Raw genomic sequence first — 18222 nt, 5'->3', positions numbered from 1 at the left:
TTCTTATGCAAACTAAGTAAAATATTGTCATCTTTTTGATTATAAGGTTTGTACCCAGGGTAGCAGTTACTAAATCTTCATTTTCAGGAAATGTAATTAGTAGTTCTAACCAGTTGAAGTTTAGATGCACATACAAAAGAGGCAGTAACAGAAAATTATTTTTATCCAACAAAAAAAAAAATTCTCCTCTGAAGAGATTTTGTAAGTTTAGACTCTACTGAGAAGAAAATGTAGATGTTGGACTTATCTCCCATTTCTAGGGAACTTTACAAGATAGTTACCAGCATTTTTCAGGCTGTCATCTATGCAGTACTTAATTCTATTCGTTTTAGTTCTGTATAAGTGTTTTGGAGGAAAAAAAGAGCCAGAATGGAATCAAACATTAAAATACTGTACAACTTTTAATGAGCTATTTTAAAATAAATTCCAGTATGGTATCAAGAGATCATATGGGCAGAATTTTTAAATACAGAAGTTAAACTTAAATCTGTGCTTTTGTATTGAGGTGGTGAAACACATGTGAACTTTGAGACACGTTGAGCATGCAAGATAAGACTGCTTGTACAAACACTTCTCGGATTTTATGCTTCTACCTTTATCTTATTGTCTTCATTCAAATCATGAGTATTTGAGTCAAGGAAACATAATCACTGTTAATCTGTGTTATGCTATAAACAAAATACAAAGTTAAAGAAGAAATTTAAAGTTAAGACAGTGAAAGCAACCGAATTACAGTAGAGTGAAAACTAATTGCCTAAAATCTTGTATTTTGGCAGCGCTGTCATAATAACTATATTATTTTATGATTAGTAATAAAAGAAGGGCCAGATCTCCCTAAGCCACCTGAGCTGCATTGTTTATTATAACTAGGAATTGGGTAATCTTACAGAAGTGCAGCAAATGATCCACTCTGATGCTACATGACCATTAACCTTTACATGCATGGTTCATGCAGGCTACACGTTCATAGTCAACCAGGCAGATGCAAAAGGAGTCTAGTAGAATCTCTTAACATCACTGTCAAAAACAATAAAAAGTTTAATCTCTGTGCATGTCAGTGATAATGATGGAGTATCCATCTAGCGCATATCCAGGATTGTTTTGGTGTTCTTTAACAGAATTTCTAAAGTTTCATGATGAATGCTAGCGATGGCACACTAGTCAAAATGTGCTATTTCTCTAAGACAGAAAACACCAAACTCTTTTTCTTCTCTGTGTCATCTTATAGAACTTTCCGTTTTAATTGCGTGTTATGTCCACATTAAATTCTTCTACAAAATTTTCCCACTTCCACAGGTCTGACTCATCTTAGGTAAAAATGCTTAAGGAGAGTTTCCAAAAGAATATATGAATGGCTATAACATCTCATGCAGTTGTTCCACTGTAATTTTTCAAATAAAACAAAACAAAAAAAAAAAAAGACTGAACTTGTGATCCGAGCACGCAAGCCCCTCCACACAGATATTTTCCTTTTCTTTTTTCTTTATTTTTTTTTTTAAAACTCAGTAGAAATCCTGTTTGTGGCTGACTTGTGGGTGCCACAGTGGAGAGGGAACTCAGGAATCACTGGTCACAGTTATCAGATCCATCTTGCAATTGAAACCAGTCCCCATTTGAGTTACCTTCTGGAAGTGTGAGGCAGCAAAGCTGATTTACTACTAGAATAATGTTTTTGTGCACACAGAATTTCCCACACTGCAATCTTCTCAGTATTGCCAGTTTCAGTTTGGATTTGGTGGGGTTTTTTTATTTGTTATTCATTTGGGGACTACATTCTCTCTTTGCTTCTCACCATTTGTTGATTCAGTTCCACAGCTAGCACAAATTAAATGTGTGGCTTTACTGAAAGTATGTTGATTTACAGCAACTCATGATTTGGTACTGGAACTGCTATGCCATTCCATGTAATATGGGAATCAGATTTATTCACAGGGCAACATGAACTGAAAGTGTAGGAATAGAGGGTGCATATGTTATTAACACTTTGTGAATAAACTCTCTGTGAAAAAGTAACTATTTAAGTGGTAATAAATTTGGACTTAAAATTACAAGAAGATTGTCCAAGTATCAGAAAAGCAGCAGAGTACAGAAGTGAGTACATTAACAGTGCTTTGAAAAGGAGTTTGGGTAGATTTATAAAAGCAATCATATGACATGATTTTTTGTGGTGGCAGAGGAGAAGATTCATTAGCTAAGAAGATCCCTTCCAGTCTTGTGTTCTTACTGAGAAATGCTAATGAAAGAGCAGAAGTAGAATAAGTAATTCTCATCTGGACTATTTTAAACATTTATTTAATATACGAGTTGGGCACTAGTTAGCACAGTACAGAAATCAGAGGATTTCATACCATGCTAAACATGTTCAGTGATCCAGCAGGTTAATCTTTCTCCAATTTGCCTGGCTATAGTTAAGATACTTGGGAAAACCTAATAACTGGTTTTTTGGGTTTTTGTAGTGCAGCAGCATTTCTGCTGTAAAGACATCCATCATAAAGCATTGATAATGAGCACCACCTGCATCAGTTTGGCTTTGCTGGATAAGGATTGCAAGGATAAGTTGTAATTCAGAACAAGGTCTTGTCTTTGTTAAGAACAAAATGATGGACTATTTGAGGTATAGCTGCCAGCAGTGCAATGTTGGTTAGTAATATTATCATCAGCAGTCTTGCAGACATTTTTTGCCAGCCAGTTATAACAATCTGATTTTGCAAGGGCCTGAGTTACGTCCACCTTTGCACCTTACTGCTTGTTTCTGCTGCAGTGGCACTAGTGCTGAGTAATGCTGCAATACAGGACAGTTTTACTATGCAGTTTCATTCTCAGGGAAAATATTGTGTCCAGTACAAATAATTATTTCCTATTGTTTTATATTAAAAAAAAAACCCCACACTTCAATATTCCTGTAATGGAGCCTACCAATTCATAACTCCCTTTTCTAAAGCCAGCTGCACAACAAAAATGTAAGCTGAAACCAGTAAAATGCATCTGTAATATGTCAGCTGTGAAATGAATTGCAGTGGATTGTGGTTTTGAGTAACCTGTTTTTCAGGACATTTCTCTTTGTCGTATGATCTAATGGACAGTGCAGACCATTTTGTTATCCAATCAATAACCCACTCAGTCCAAGTATCCTCGTGTCCCAGCACCCTAAGAAAGGGAAGAGGTGGGAGGAGATAAACATACAAGTGCCAACTCACAAGCAAAACAAACATCAGTGGTTAAGACATTCACAGAGTGCTTTGATTCCTCTAATGGGTCATAAGGAAAAAATGGAAGTCAAAGTCCAGTTGTGAAAAATAAAGTTAAGAAAAAAGGTGGGGAGTGTGTGGATCTATTTCCTACCTTTCATTCAGGCCTCCTAAGAGGAGGGATCTGTATGGTTTGAGTCTAGGAACCGTTTGTGCCAGACCCAGCTTTGAGGAAGGTACGTTTTCTGTTTATTCTGTGTGGACCTTTCCTTTTTAACCAGGTCTGATAGTCCATTTGTTTTCCAGAGGTTTCCAGCTTTTATTTTCCAAAAGCTGACTAGAAATGCAAAGACAGTGCATATAGAGACAGTTCCACCCTTCTGCCATGTTTCCATGCTCATTCCTGCTCCCCTGCTGGCCCTGTGTTAGGACTCATGGCCGTGTGCTATAAATTAGACCAGTGAAGAGATCCAGTTATGAATAAGCTGCATTTTTCATGTCGGTGCCTGCTCACTTCAGTACCCTAATGCAGTTCTTGCAGATACAGCAGTACCAGTTCTGGGATAAAGGAGGTGTTGGAGGTGAGGGACTGGAGGTAGGGTGGGAAAGGAGCACAACTGCCACATAAATCTGAAAGGACTCAGAAGGAAAAAGTAGTTTCCTCGAGAAGCAATCACTTGAAAGACATAGCAATATCTGATATTCTGATATCATCATATTGTTGTGATATCAGAACACATATTGTGTTCTGATATCATCATATCGTTATGATCTAACGATCATAAATTTAAAAAAAAGGTGGAGGTGGTTACTTGCACCTGCTCTCCTTGAAGAAGCTTAAATCACATGTCCAGTGTACTGGAATCCAAATGCAGCAGGCAGTGGAAGTCCAGCAAGGTAACCTTACCTTTAGCACCGTTTTTGCTTGTAGAAGTACCAAATGGATGATCATCACCTTTAACTTGGCAGGAACAGTACAAGTCTGTCTTTAGCCTATACATGTTAACCACAAATAATATACTTCTGTTTAATTACGGGGATTTAGAGGGCATGTTCCAGCCACATAAATTATGTCTACAAAAAGTGTTTTATGTATGTTTCAAAAAATGTATTTTCATTTCTGACTATGGATAAGATCATGGAGCCTCTAATAAGAAGCAGTGGGTGGTCTGTCTAATGAAAATTCTAAAAAAGCCATCTAAACATCAGTGACAGAATCCGATGATACTTTCATGTGAAGTATATTCTCTCTAAATTGTATGTTACCTGTCATTAGTCTCAAAAAATTGATTCTTATTCCATCAAAGGTTTTTAGGTTAGAAAAGACTATTCCATTTTAAATCAAACTGAAAACTGACAAAGAAAGAGCAAGACAGAAATGTAAGCAATAACATATTTTATTTGCATGCTACAACATGTTTTGTTTTAATTCTTTTTACCAGGCTTATCAACATAAGCTAAAGCTAGCCCTTATAGGTCAAAGTATTTTTGGACAAGAAGTTTATAAAAAGCTAAGAAAAGAGGGGCATAAAGTTGTGGGAGTATTCACTGTGCCTGACAAGAATGGACAAGCTGATCCTTTGGGTAAGTGTAACCTGAATCCAAATGTAAAAATTACAGGTGTACATAACAAATTTTCCTTTTCATTAGAAGGTTATAGCTATATGGGAATGACTTGCATATATTTCCTTTTATCCACTAAATCCAGTACGAGACCTATCCTTTAACAAACACCAGTCCCAGAACCAGTTTAACCTTGTCCATTTGTCAGTACTTCAAAAAAGAAACTTTTAAAGTAGTTTCTAAACATGCAGAGCTGTATATTAAGGTATTGGAAAACCAAAATTAATCTGGATATCTTATTGGAATGTACACCCTAGACATATTCATTCTGAACTAGATCTGTATCTTACAGCAAATAGCTGCTGAGCCTATATTCAAGTGCAAATGTCTGTCACCTGCTTCTCTCTGCTGGCTGGGACACTCAAGGCACTGAGCCAAGGTTGTTTATCCCTGGTTTTCTGCCCTTTTTGACAAGCTTGCGTGTGGCAGTGTACCTGCAGAACCTATTTCTCTTCCACCTGGACTATGGAAAACACATTCGAAAGGCTGGAGGAGGCTTTGCTCTCCCTTTATTGAATGCAGGGCACCCCTGAGGCAGGGAGTAATTGGCAGCTGACTTCATTGATTTGGAAGGCTGAACAATTTCTTTATTAAAACTATATTATAATACATTATCCTCTACTAAATTACCTAGCAAAGAGATACTAAAGAATACTAAAGAAAAGCTCGTGACTGAGATAGCCAGGACACAGCTTTGACCTAATTGGCCAAGGAAACAAAACAATCCTCAGTAGAATCCAATTGACAAATCCCTTCAGGTAAACAATCTTCCTAACACATTCCACATGTGCAAAAACAACAGGAGCAGAGAATAGAGATGAAAATTGTTTGCTCTTCTTCTCTCTGTGCTTCTCCAGGAAAAATCCTGTGAGAGAGAATTATGTCTCTCTGTTCAGAGAATGTGAATACCACACGTTTCCCATTGCTGAGGTGCATAACAACAGGAGCAGAGAATAGAGATGAAAATTGTTTGCTCTTCTTCTCTCTGTGCTTCTCCAGGAAAAATCCTGTGAGAGAGAATTATGTCTCTCTGTGTAGAGAATGTGAATACCACACGTGGATTTTCTAGGCTTACAAAAGAAGGAAGTTTTGCTTATTCAGAATTGTACTCATTGTATTCAGAACCCAGCATGGCAAAGAAGCTAATTTGGAACTTAATTTTTTTTTTTTTTTTTTTTTTTTTTTTTTTTTTTTTTTTTTGTTTTTTTTGTTTTTGTTTCAGTGACACAAGTTCAAAGACTGTGAGTTTATATGATTAGCAAATAGAAGTGCCAGAATGGAATGTACCTTTATGGATAATCTGAAATCAAAACTACATTCCATGAGCTGTTTCAATTCTCTCTTGGTTTTGGTTGGGGACTTTTCTGGTGGTTTTTGTTTTGGTTTTTGTTTAGGGTTTGGGTTTTTTTATGTGGTCCTGACATGTTTTTATAGAACTCTCATGAGGGAAGAATCAAACATAAATTTTGCTTACTGGTGCTGTGGTGTTCACAGACTAGCATGTAATTCTCAACTCTACCTCATTAAAAGATTTAATCACACTTCAGAAGAATTAGGGAAGGCAACCATTGGCTTAGAAAATGAAAATTTGACTATCCATGTCTGTTTGGATTACATTGTATAAAAAGTTTATATACCATAACTTGTTTACATTATAAAAATTATTCTTGTAAGGTTGTTACACTAAGAAATGTAACTAAGTAAATCTTCCAATCTTTCAATCGTGTATTGATTTTTAACTAAAACCACAGGACTAATTAAGTCCAATCTCTCCTGACTGGGGGGAAAAAATGAAATTAAATTACTAGGTAACCACTTGTTTTTACTTCCAGATAAAAGCTTAAGTCTCAAGTGTTACCTGAAGTTTTCTGTGCCCTCAGACAGCTACAGTCTTTGTTTTCTAACAGTAACTTCAGTACACACTAACTTGCATGGAATAATATTTAAATAAGAATTTACCTAAGATTTAAATCAACAGGCTAAAGATGCTTCAGGTCAAGCTCAAGATCCAATTTCACAGACAAAAAAGAGAAAGTAAAGTATGGATACCTGTCTTTTCTGTTTTCATTGGTACTTACCAGCCAAGTCATAAGAGTGAACTGAAAGCTGAGATCAACATAAGCTGTAGGAAAAAGAATCAAAGACAGAATTAATAAAATGCATCCAAGCACAAAGGTTTTTAAACAGCATACAGAAGAGCACTCTGTGGTCATATACTTGATGATTTGCTTCAGTTGCCATGAAATATGTCTCTGACTTGAATTTTTAACACAGAATTAAAAAAAAAATACTGTTCTTGCCCCTCAGCACTGGCAGCGGAGAAGGATGGCACTCCTGTTTTTAAGTTCCCCAAGTGGAGAGCTAAAGGCAAGCCTATCCAGGAAGTAGTTGCAGCCTACAAATCAGTTGGAGCAGAGTTAAATGTCCTTCCATTCTGTACACAGTTTATCCCCATGGATGTTATTGACTGCCCAAAACATGGCTCTATTATTTACCATCCATCCATCCTACCACGCCACCGAGGAGCTTCTGCAATCAACTGGTGAGTTCTGTGCATCAAAACCACGTGTTTGTCACGCTAGGGGCTGGTCTGCCCCGTTCCTCTTGTCAATGCTGCACTTCTCTTGACTTGCAAATGCTCTGAAGGAACTTCTCTAGGGCAGCTGACTATTTGGTACATGAACTGCACTTCATACCTAGGATTCATTATTATTTCCAGTGCGAGCTCAGCTGTTGCTCTGGAGGATCAGCGGTGTGAGCTGTACATTCATATATTTTACTCACATGCACGAATTGACAATCTGGAGTTTCCATAAGCAGGACACTGCCCTAGTGGCTCATCCCCACAAACACTCGATAACTGTCACAGGAAGGTCTGATACAGAACCTAAGAGTTCACAGAGAGGAAGGGAAAAGGGAGAATCCACAAGAAAAAACCTTATCTCACAAGGTAGGTTCAAATCATCACCCTGAAAGAACTACACTGCAATAATGGCCACAATAGACTCAAATCTGGCACGCTTGTGACAACAGAAATGACATTATTACAGTGTCTAAATTCAGTAAGAAATTATCTAAATATGGAGGAACAATTTAAAAATAATCTTACAGGCAGCATGGTGATTATCTGAATCCACAGTGTTGTGGATTCAAAGCAAAAGCGTACTTAGCTTTGTTTAATTTTAATCCTTCCTGGAAAAAGTACTAAACTGAAATACTTAAACAGAGGTGTTGAGGAGGCTATTAGAGAGGTAAAGACTTCAAAAAGTGTCAGTTGTGTCCAAGTGTGTAAAGTAAAATAGCATAAACTCAGCAGAAAATGAGAATGAGACAGTCCAGAAAAGAAAGAAATAAACAGCTTTTTAAAGCACAAATGTAATACCAACAATTCCTCCAAATATGTTAAAAGTTGGAGGTATGTAACTGATAGAGGTATGGGATTTAACAAAGGTATTTATCAAAGAGAATATCACAGTAGGAAATCTGTATTGGTATTCAGGATGGAGGAGCTTAAGATGTCCTTCTTTGGGTAGAAAAAGTCAAAACAATTATCTTGAGCTAAACTGTGAGCAGAAGACATTTTCATGAACTGATGAAGGAATAAAAAACTCTTTGTCAGGACCACAGGACATCAGCAAATTTGAAGTTGCAGTGGAGGTATGTAACTGATAGAGGTATGGGATTTAACAAAGGTATTTATCAAAGAGAATATCACAGTAGGAAATCTGTATTGGTATTCAGGATGGAGGAGCTTAAGATGTTACTATCCTACAGTCCTTCTTTGGGTAGCAAAAGTCAAAACAATTCTCTTGAGCTAAACTGTGAGCAGAAGACATTTTCATGAACTGATGAAGGAATAAAAAACTCTTTGTCAGGACCACAGGACATCAGCAAATTTGAAGTTGCAGATTTGAAATGAACTGCAAATGTTTCTGTTTCTTAAGGTTATGTTGATGCAGGTGACTGGGAAATAGCAAAAGCAATATCAGTTTTAAAAAGGCTGAAAGAGAAAGCCAGGAAACTTTAGATCAATCACTCTGATTTAAATCTGTAATACACTTTCTATGCAAATGAGTAAACATGATAATGTGAGAGTGAGAAAATGAGAGGTCAAATTCAAAGTTAAGAAGCATTACACAATGGACACAAGGGGGAAACCCCCTTGACTATATATAAGCAGTGTTATAAGTTAATTGTTGTTACTCAGAAAAGGATTGTTGTTACTCACCATGGAAGGATCCATTCATTCAAGAGTTGGACTCAATTGTCCTTGTGGGTCCCTTCCAACTCAAAATATTCTGTGATTCTGTGATCTTAAATACTGTCTGCATCTCAGCTGGAACATGAACTAGCTAAGTTCGGAAAAGGCTACAAAAGATGGTCAAGGGTATAGGACGGTTTTCACATGGCTGAAGACAAATGATGGAGACTTTAGACTGGAAAAGAGGTCATTGGGAAGGGCATACACCAGCTGTGTGCTGAGCCATGAAAGACATGGAAGGTGAAAAAAGAATGATTGCTCATTCTAATGAAAAGTCAGGGAGCAGTCAGCAAAGACATCAAGTAGTAGGATTTTTCCAAATAAATGAGGTCCTTTTACTCCATGCAGTTTGTTATTAAATTGTGCAACCTCATATCTAGAGAGCTCTAAAAGCATGCTTTTATGGAGGAGAAATTCATCAAGATGTATTTCACAGGAAGGTGTAGACACAAACTCTGTTTCAGGAAGTTCTTTCAGCAAGTGCAAAGGTTTGCAGAAATGGAATGTATTGCAGTGTTGTATCACTGTGTCTTGCTCTATTTTGCATATTCCTTCTGCAAAAGGAATCTTTTCTATCTGCTCCTGCCCTTCTCAAGTGAAGGCCATTGTCCTGAGGCCTTTAAACTAAACTAGGATTTGGCTTTGACTGTCTGTTCTTGTGTTTCACCCTCTCACCCCTTACTCTAATCACTACTTTCACATATTGTGGCTACAGCCCTGGTGCTATCAGACCCTTTATCTTCACAGTATAACCAAGAAAACCTTTGAGAATTAGGCATGGCTAAACATAACCAGGTACAAACAAGGGTCCTGGGGTGCAGAGGGTTCCTCACTTGCTTCCTTTAGAGTCTCTTCCAGCTGCCGCCACTCCGTTATCAGCAGCCCTTTGTGGAGGGAGCTGCTGGACAAAGGAGGAGGCACACGTAGTTCTTACCTTGTCACCTACTCAGCGTCAGAGACATTTGCTTATAAAACCTTCTTTTCCATGCTGAGTACATCCATTTCTCACTAGAGTACTCTTTTGGAATGTTTACATAATAAAAACGAGAAGAAATGCAGCTTAAATATGTGAAAGATCTGATAAAGGCTAGCCAAAATTCTGTAAGCTTTCACTTCTGTTATACCTGCCAACTTCCCCAGCTGTCTTTGGAGTTCGTCCAGTGTTCATCCCATATGTACTTCAGTGTACTTCACTCATTTTAGTGAATGCAGCTTTCAGTGCTTATAACTAATAATGAATTTTCCTGTGTATAAGCCAGATCTCAGACAGTTCTGCTACAACATGGGCTGCTGAGGGAATACTTACATGAGATATGAATTACTTAAAATAGCATTTAAGTTTGCATGCATACACATGGCTGAAAACATGCAGGAAATATTTTTCTCACAGTTTCTGGCTGCTCCCTTAAACACACTTCAGTTTGATTTTTCATCATTCTGAGACACATGCCAAAGAAGACCTGCAAAATTTTAGGTGGCTGAAGTTCCCTTTGGATGCAGAAGCAAATTCTGAGCTGGGGTAAATCGGCACAGGTCTAATGTAAGCACTGCTATGTTCATGCAGAGCAGCTGAGAATCTGGCTGGAAAGCCTTAATTCTGTTAATAACTTTTCCTTAAACAGTTGCATATTTATCATTTTCCACTCTGAGTTTAACCCCTTTTCAGCCATGTGACAAATGTACTTCCTTGTTGACCTGCAGATGAGCCATGAGACTTCGCTAATTACAGTAAACAATCATGAATTATTAAGATAGCATTCTATTAGATGCTTCCATCTTTCAAATTCTGTCATAACTGTTGCACACCTTTTGCTCTGAGTGGCTTACCATTAATAATACTTTAAAAATAATTATCACAGTGAACTATGTGAGACAGCCTGGGTTCACTTGCAGCATTTCCTGTGTCATTGTTGGAAACCACACATCAACAGTGTCAAATCTTTGGGTTCCTGGCTGTGAAGTGAGCAGTGAAAGTATAGTAAAAATTGTTAGGGTTTGCTTTTCTGTCTTCCTGAAGAAAATGAATGTAAAACATGTGAGCTGATATTCCTAACTACTTTAATTTTTTCTATATTTACTGTAAGTATTTTTTTATGCCCAGGACTTTAATTCAAGGAGATAAGAAAGCAGGATTTACCATTTTTTGGGCTGATGATGGTTTGGATACTGGACCAATACTTCTGCAGCGAGAATGTGATGTTGGCCAAAATGATACCGTGGATGACCTATATAACCGGTTTCTCTTCCCAGAAGGAATAAAAGCTATGGTATGTTTAACTGTACTGAATACCAGCTTTTTAAGAGGAAAAGGGATTGAAAGTAAAGGAAATACAGACAAGATGTATGCATTTGGAAAGACAGAGGTTGTGATACTCAGCCAAACCCTGGACTTCACTGGAGCTGTGCAGCTGCCCAACAGCTGAGGATGTGACCTCAGAATATTTGTTGCTGACAGCAGGCAGAGCATATTCTGTTTCCACAAATGGCATGAAGTTGAATTTATTTGGAATGTGGCTCTTTCATACAAGACAAAATCTTTTAAAGGCTCAGCAACAACAAAAAAATTAGGCGTGAGATTTTTAAGAAAAAATGGCAGTATGGTGTTTGAGGCTTAAAGTTCTGGTGGATTGACTTTGGGTTTTCTGTGCTTGTCATTTTTTGTATTTTTTAAAGTAAATAAAAGAAAATGCACAAAAAATACTCAGCATTGCTTCTTAGAGATTTTTTCCCCTCCCTTCATTTAAATGCAGAAAAGTAACTTTTTGCAGAGAGAAAAAGGAAAACATTAAATACAATCATACTGAGCCACACTTCTGTTCTGGAGAATTCAGACAGCTGTTCTAAGTTTGGTGACTAGGTACTCCCATGAAATTCTGGAGGCTATTTCTTTTGTCAAAGAGACTCAAGGAAACACACGTCTGTTCAGGGCAGCACTGGTCCCTTAAGGTTTGGAAATACTAGGTTTAAAAAAATCCAAGCCAATTCACCTTGTGGCAGAAAGTCTTTTACTGTCATTCTGAAGTATGTTTGAAGAAAAAAAGATGAACCAAGCTAACATTAAATCCTTTACTTTTTCACGTAGGTGGAAGCTGTACATCTAATTGCTGATGGCAAGGCCCCTCGTATACCTCAGCCTAAAGAAGGGGCAACATATGAAGGGATCCAGAAAAAGGAAAATGCAGAGGTAGTGTGAAGTAACACTGGGTTTTTTTGTGCATAGTACTAGAAAAGTTATTAATACAGACTACAGTAGCAGCAATATAAAGTTAACGTGAATTTTAACTGAGTGGTTTCCTCACCTCTTTTTCCTGGAATACCTCTTAGGATGCATGTAATGGAGCCCTAGGTTAAGTTCCATTTTCCTTTCAGCAGTTGCATGTATTTAGAAACTTGGTGTCTTATTTGGAATCATGTACAGGCAGCTGCAATTTCAGTGGATTCTTAGTAAGCTACCATACTTGTGAATACAACATTGAATCAAGATCACTCTCTTTGTTTGCCAACAGGCCATATGAAATTCTCTACCAGAAATACATTTGATTTTAGGAAAACAAAGTTTTGGCACCTTTCCTTCTAGTGCCAAAAAATAACACAGGCTGTATAAACAGAGATACAAATATTAATTGAATTCCCATATGAGAATTATTTTATCTAAGCACCCCTACTGCATTAGATGATCTTGTTTGTGGTTGGGAAGGTGGTGGTGCATCCTGGCATGTCTTGATTTCCTAGATCTCCTGGGACCAACCTGCAGCAGCTTTGCACAATTGGATTCGAGGGCATGATAAAGTGCCTGGAGCATGGACAACAATAAATGGACAGGTATGCTCTGAAAACCAGAAGAATATTCTTATCTATACTCTCTTTTTGACTCTTTTTTATTATAAAATTAAAGATATTTGTGTACAGGTGAATACAAATGGCTGTTACATTGGAGTAGCTCTAATCTGATGACTTTATGTTTTGTGTGTATCTAGAACAGGCACCTAAAGAAACACACAGAACACAGTAGTTAAGAGTTTTTAATAGCAGAATTAACTTAATTTGAAGAAAGATAAGTACAAATCTGAGAAAAAAAAAAAAAAGAGACATGGTACAAAGGTACGAAGAGTAGAACCAAACTGTGCCAGTCGTTTTGGAAAGCAGGTATGCATTACAGTATAGTACAGCCCATGTACAGTGGCCAACATCACAGTGTGGACAGCAAAATGAAACACTGTGGGCTGCTGAAATAACAGAGGGTTTCATTTTAAAGAGATTTGGGTCTAGATATTTTGCAGAAATAAATTATGAAATGTTATAGAGTGAGTGGTCCCTCACTCTGGGATGCACTGTCAAAAGCTGCTCCCTTTCCTGCACTGGTTGCAGCATGCACATTGTTACAGCTCAGCTGCTTTGCAGGTTTAGGCAATTTGCAAAGTTTTACATGTTCTGAGTTGTAAAGGTCTAGAAATGTTGTAACATATTTTCCATGTGTAGGTAATTATATATGATTTCTATTATATTAAAGCTTCAAAACAGTCTAATACAATTGTTAACATTTTACAGCACACTTAGAACCTGTGTGCTTTTAATTACATTTCTTTTTAGGTGGTTACTTTTTATGGATCTTCATTACTTGACGCTTCAGTGCCTGCTGGACAAGAGCTGACAATAAAAGGTGCCTCAAGACCAGGACTTGTGACAAAGAATGGTCTAGTAGTTTTTGGAAATGATGGCAAGATGGTAAGTGCTCAGTCTGGCAAACATAAGCATGGATGGAATTGTTTTATTAAGAAGGGCGAGTAGTGTGGAACTGTCAAGCTAGATAAATCCAGGTGCTAATGACTGACAGCTGATTCACTTGGAGTTTATCAATCCTCTACCATCCTATAGAGAAGATGTTCATGTTCTGCTTTTCACTCAATCCATCATCATTTCCTATATGGAGTAAAATCTGTTCTTACTAGGACAGGATTTAAAAGACAGGTACGAGTGGCCTGTGCTAAATTGCCTGCATCGTATCAGCTTTCCTGCGAGCCATTTATTTCACTATTTCAATCACCCTGTTAATGCTTAAAACTCTTCACCCAAGGATGTGCTACCTCCCAAACAATTTAAAATCATATCCTTTCATTTTTCAGGTACTAGTGAGAAATCTGCAGTTTGAGGATGGCAAAATGATCCCTGCATCTAAATACTTCTCTGCTGATGAAACAATTGCCCTGGAACTTAGAGAAGAGGAGAAAAAGTTTGCAGAAGATATCAGAGTAATTCACTAAACTGCTTCAGTGGGATATTATTCAGCCAAAAGCATGACATACTTACTTTTGGCAAGGCATATATTTTGTTTAGTCATGCAAGTAATTTTTTGATAAAATGTACTCAAAGTATATGGGGGTGAAGGTTTAGTTATTGATATTAATTCAGGTGGGGATTCACTGGTGTATTTGTCTCACTTTACAAAGTTTCCTTTCAGATACAGGTGATACAAAAACAGTGAGTGCAGGTAATGATAAATATCTACAGGTGATGAAGGTGGGGTGAGGAAAAACAAGCTGCCCTTCACCTCGTAGAGGTGAGGTTTTCAACACTGGCAGACTCGGACAGTTCCTGGAATCCTTTTTTCACTGTGGTGTTCATCACTAGGTTGTGCTCAGAGTGGGCCTGTTGGACAAGCTCCAGGGATTCTCAAAACAGCCTTCTGAAAGCAAAAGGCAGCAGTTTTTCCACTGTACTTGTGTGCACTTCTTCTGTCACAACCACTCACAAGGGGCTGGCTGCCAGAGGGATGGGAACAGCTGGAGCAGAAAACTCTCATAGCCAGAGAGAAACTTTTCTGCCCTCTCCTGAAATCCATCCCTCTGTAGTGTCAGGGGCTTAGCTGAAAGCCACATTTATCATTAAAGTTTTGTGCCAGAGCAAATTAATCATAGATGTCTTCCCTTGTGCTGACTCTGCTGAAGGGTTATTAACTTTTGGCACAGGTCAGGCAGCTTCATGTACTAATATTTTAAGCTGCTGATTCAAGATTACCTTGAACCTGCTTGCAGCAACATAAATACTGCCTGGAGCTATTGAATGACTGAGAAAATGATGAAAAAAAGTATAAACTCATCAGCTGATGACACTGCCTGCTAACTGTGAAACTCAGTTATAATTAATTGAAATATTACAATACCAGTTATTGAACTGTTTATTTCTCCATCTCATGAATGCAGCTTAAACTACTTCTCAGCCTTGGCCGGGTGCCTGAAATATCATCAATCCATTCATAAAGTGCCCCAGGCTGTCCTTGCCTATACTGATGACACATTCTGTAATGCAATGGGAACTTATTATTTGGAGGATAAAAAAATCTTTTAAAGATGGGCCTGAAAAGTTTTAGCATTACACCATTCAGGTTTCTTACCTGATTAGGCAAAATTACCATGGACAAAATACTAAATTTTGATCATGTAATTATACTGAAAAATTCCTTGTCTGATATAATGTCTCTAGACTGTTTTAGACCCTCTTAAAATAACTTCATGTTTTAGAAACCTTTGAAATAAAATATGTTGTCAGCACAAATACCATAGAAAATACAGTTTGATAAATACTTTTTGCTATTAGAGGATTATTCACTCTTGCATCTGTTATTGTTCTGTATTATTAGGCTATTTGGAAGGGAATTTTAAGCAATGTTGCTGTGATTGAGGATTCCACAGACTTCTTCAAATCTGGAGCATCCTCTATGCATGTTGTCAGGTAGGAATATTCAAAATAAGAAAATTGTAAAGCAAAAGTTAATAAAAAAAAGTTGTCATGGTGCGTTTAAATCAGTGGTGTTAAAAAAATAATCCCTGCATGTTTTCCAATACTCTTAATATTCTCTTTCTTATATTGGAAACATGTACTGTTCTTCTCCCAAAGTTATGAGGTATTGCTGAAATCCTGCTCTTTCTACTGAAGGAAAGTTCCCCTTAACTTCAGGAATGTCATGCCCATGGGAGCATGGTGATGCTCAAACCTGTCTGCGTGCAGCCACAGGTATCTCCAGAGCAGGGGACTGACTGGGAACCTGAGCAAAGACCTCCCCCGAGGGAAAGAGAAGCCTTTCACAGAAAGAATTGAGCCCATGCTTAAAGATGTGCTGAGTTAGCCATGGCATGGGTCACCTTGTTTGCCTTCTTTTTGCAGCACAGACCATAATATAAAACCAGCATTTTTAAACAAACTGATTATTGTGCTGTTTGCCTGCCAAGCTCAATGTCCTCCGTATTGTGGTTGGAGTAGTCCCAAATACTGTTTTCCAATGGCATATCAATATATTCTAGTAACTGATTTTCAAAAGTTTTCCTAGGAGTATTCTAGAAGTGACATTTTCTTTTTCATAGCATCCACAATTAATTGAAACCAACAGATTTCAGGAAATTGCATCACTTCTGTGCCCTTGTCAGAGAAACACACACACGTATTCACATGCACACAAACTGAGGCCCAGTTTTGATCCCTTTTGCCCTTCTAATGATTCAGTTATCTGGAGAATTGTTTAATTTTTAAATAAACTTACTCCTTCTTCAAAATCTTTAGACTGCTAGAAGAGATCAAACAGAAACATCGTGGACTGCAGCTACAGAATGAAGATGTGTATATGGCCACTAAGTTTGCAGACTTTATTCAGATGGCTGTCAGAAAACTCAGAGGAGAAGACAAAGAAGAAGAGTTAGTCATTGATTATGTAAGGCCTTTAATTTTGCATTGTTGCTTACACTTTCCTGGGTTTTAGGGGAGGGCAGAGAATGCATTTTATTAGACTGCTTGATGCAGTAGGAAAGCAAGGAACTACTTGGTTATACAAACTTCTATATATTTGTATATGGTCTCTAATACATTTTACTTCTAACAGCCATATATGTAGGCTAAAATGTGTCTGGATATTGACTGCAGATATCAAAAGCTTGTTAAGCTACATTAAAATATTAGTTATTATAATTTTTAAATAATTTAGTTTTTATTTCACCCAGGTTTCAAAAAATATGAACAACATGACTGTGAATATGCCATACCAATGTTTCATAAATGGGAAATTTGTAGATGCTGATGATGGAAAAACATATGACACTATAAATCCAGCAGATGGATCAGTAAGTAATTTCTAAATATGACTGATACCAGTTTATTTCATTGGTTTTGCTTGTTAAAAAATCTCAAACATCACCTGGATATTGCTAATTTTAAAACGTTAATTTTAAAATATTTTAAATTAAACAACTTCTAGAAATAATTTCAAGTTTCAATTTACTTCACATTTTGCGTATTCTACAATTTTTTCCATTTGAGTCAAGCTGCAAAGCAAAAATAACCTACTTCTACTTCAATCATTACAACACTCTTCACACCCTGCTGAACATTTTACCTTAATTTCATTCTTGTTTAACTTTGCAAGCAGAAATTGCTGGAGCCTATTTGCTAAAGAAGTGTTTATTTTAGGATATTTGGTATATTTCCTATCAGTAATCAACTTCTTTTTTCTTTTTACTTTTTTAATAAATCTGATACCTTAGGGTAATTTTAACACTAAAATGTCCCTTTAAATTCCCAGTAAGAAAAATAACTTTTCAATAGGAAAATACATACTGTTGCACTTTAGTCCTGAACTACCCAATATTGGTTGAGCAAATCATAACTGTGAATTAGAAATAAGAGAAGTGATTCTGATGTCCATGTAGTTGCCATTTAATTCTGGAGTACATGAAGTCTCCTAAAATCAATGACAAAAATTTCATTATCATCAGAAGTCAGACTCTGATACTTTTCCTGAAACTCATTATAGAGTAGAAGTCAAAACCATTCTGTGTTAGGATTTACAATGTGTGTATTTAGAACACGATCATCATAAAATACTGTGTGTTATGGTGGTTTATGATAACAGAAGCTCCATTCCTTAGAAATGGAACACATGGGAGTTGTTTTAGCATGTTGAGATATTAGATTGTGATACCACACATAAAGACTTCCAGCTTTTGTAATACCACATTGGTTTTATATAAGGAAAGAGAGAGGGTGAGATCCCATGGGACAATGCATGTTACTTTGGAGAAAAAGAAAGATTAAGGAATCTGTCTCCCTGCAGTGTCCTCCAAATTCTATCGTCTCAATTGTGTCTAAACATTTTGCAGCCTGGCT

The 18222-nt window shown here is 37.2% G+C and overlaps 1 protein-coding gene across 2 annotated transcripts in view; it reads left to right on the top strand.

The window, feature by feature from the left end:
- ALDH1L2 (aldehyde dehydrogenase 1 family member L2) overlaps window positions 1-18222 on the top strand; it is a 28938-nt gene that overhangs the window by 1268 nt on the left and 9448 nt on the right. For both annotated transcript variants that reach the window (XM_041426864.1, XM_041426863.1), the window contains exons 2-11: window positions 4631-4772; window positions 7119-7353; window positions 11174-11339; window positions 12155-12256; window positions 12805-12894; window positions 13663-13797; window positions 14196-14321; window positions 15710-15801; window positions 16627-16774; window positions 17061-17180. In XM_041426864.1, the coding sequence (XP_041282798.1) occupies window positions 4631-4772; window positions 7119-7353; window positions 11174-11339; window positions 12155-12256; window positions 12805-12894; window positions 13663-13797; window positions 14196-14321; window positions 15710-15801; window positions 16627-16774; window positions 17061-17180 (1356 nt within the window). The remainder of the gene's footprint in view (window positions 1-4630; window positions 4773-7118; window positions 7354-11173; window positions 11340-12154; window positions 12257-12804; window positions 12895-13662; window positions 13798-14195; window positions 14322-15709; window positions 15802-16626; window positions 16775-17060; window positions 17181-18222) is intronic.

Source organism: Onychostruthus taczanowskii, unplaced genomic scaffold, assembly GCF_017590055.1.
Source record: "Onychostruthus taczanowskii isolate IOZ18803 unplaced genomic scaffold, ASM1759005v1 scaffold95, whole genome shotgun sequence".
In the NCBI taxonomy this organism is placed as follows: Eukaryota; Metazoa; Chordata; class Aves; order Passeriformes; family Passeridae; genus Onychostruthus; species Onychostruthus taczanowskii.
This window is presented reverse-complemented; position numbering and strand designations above follow the sequence as displayed.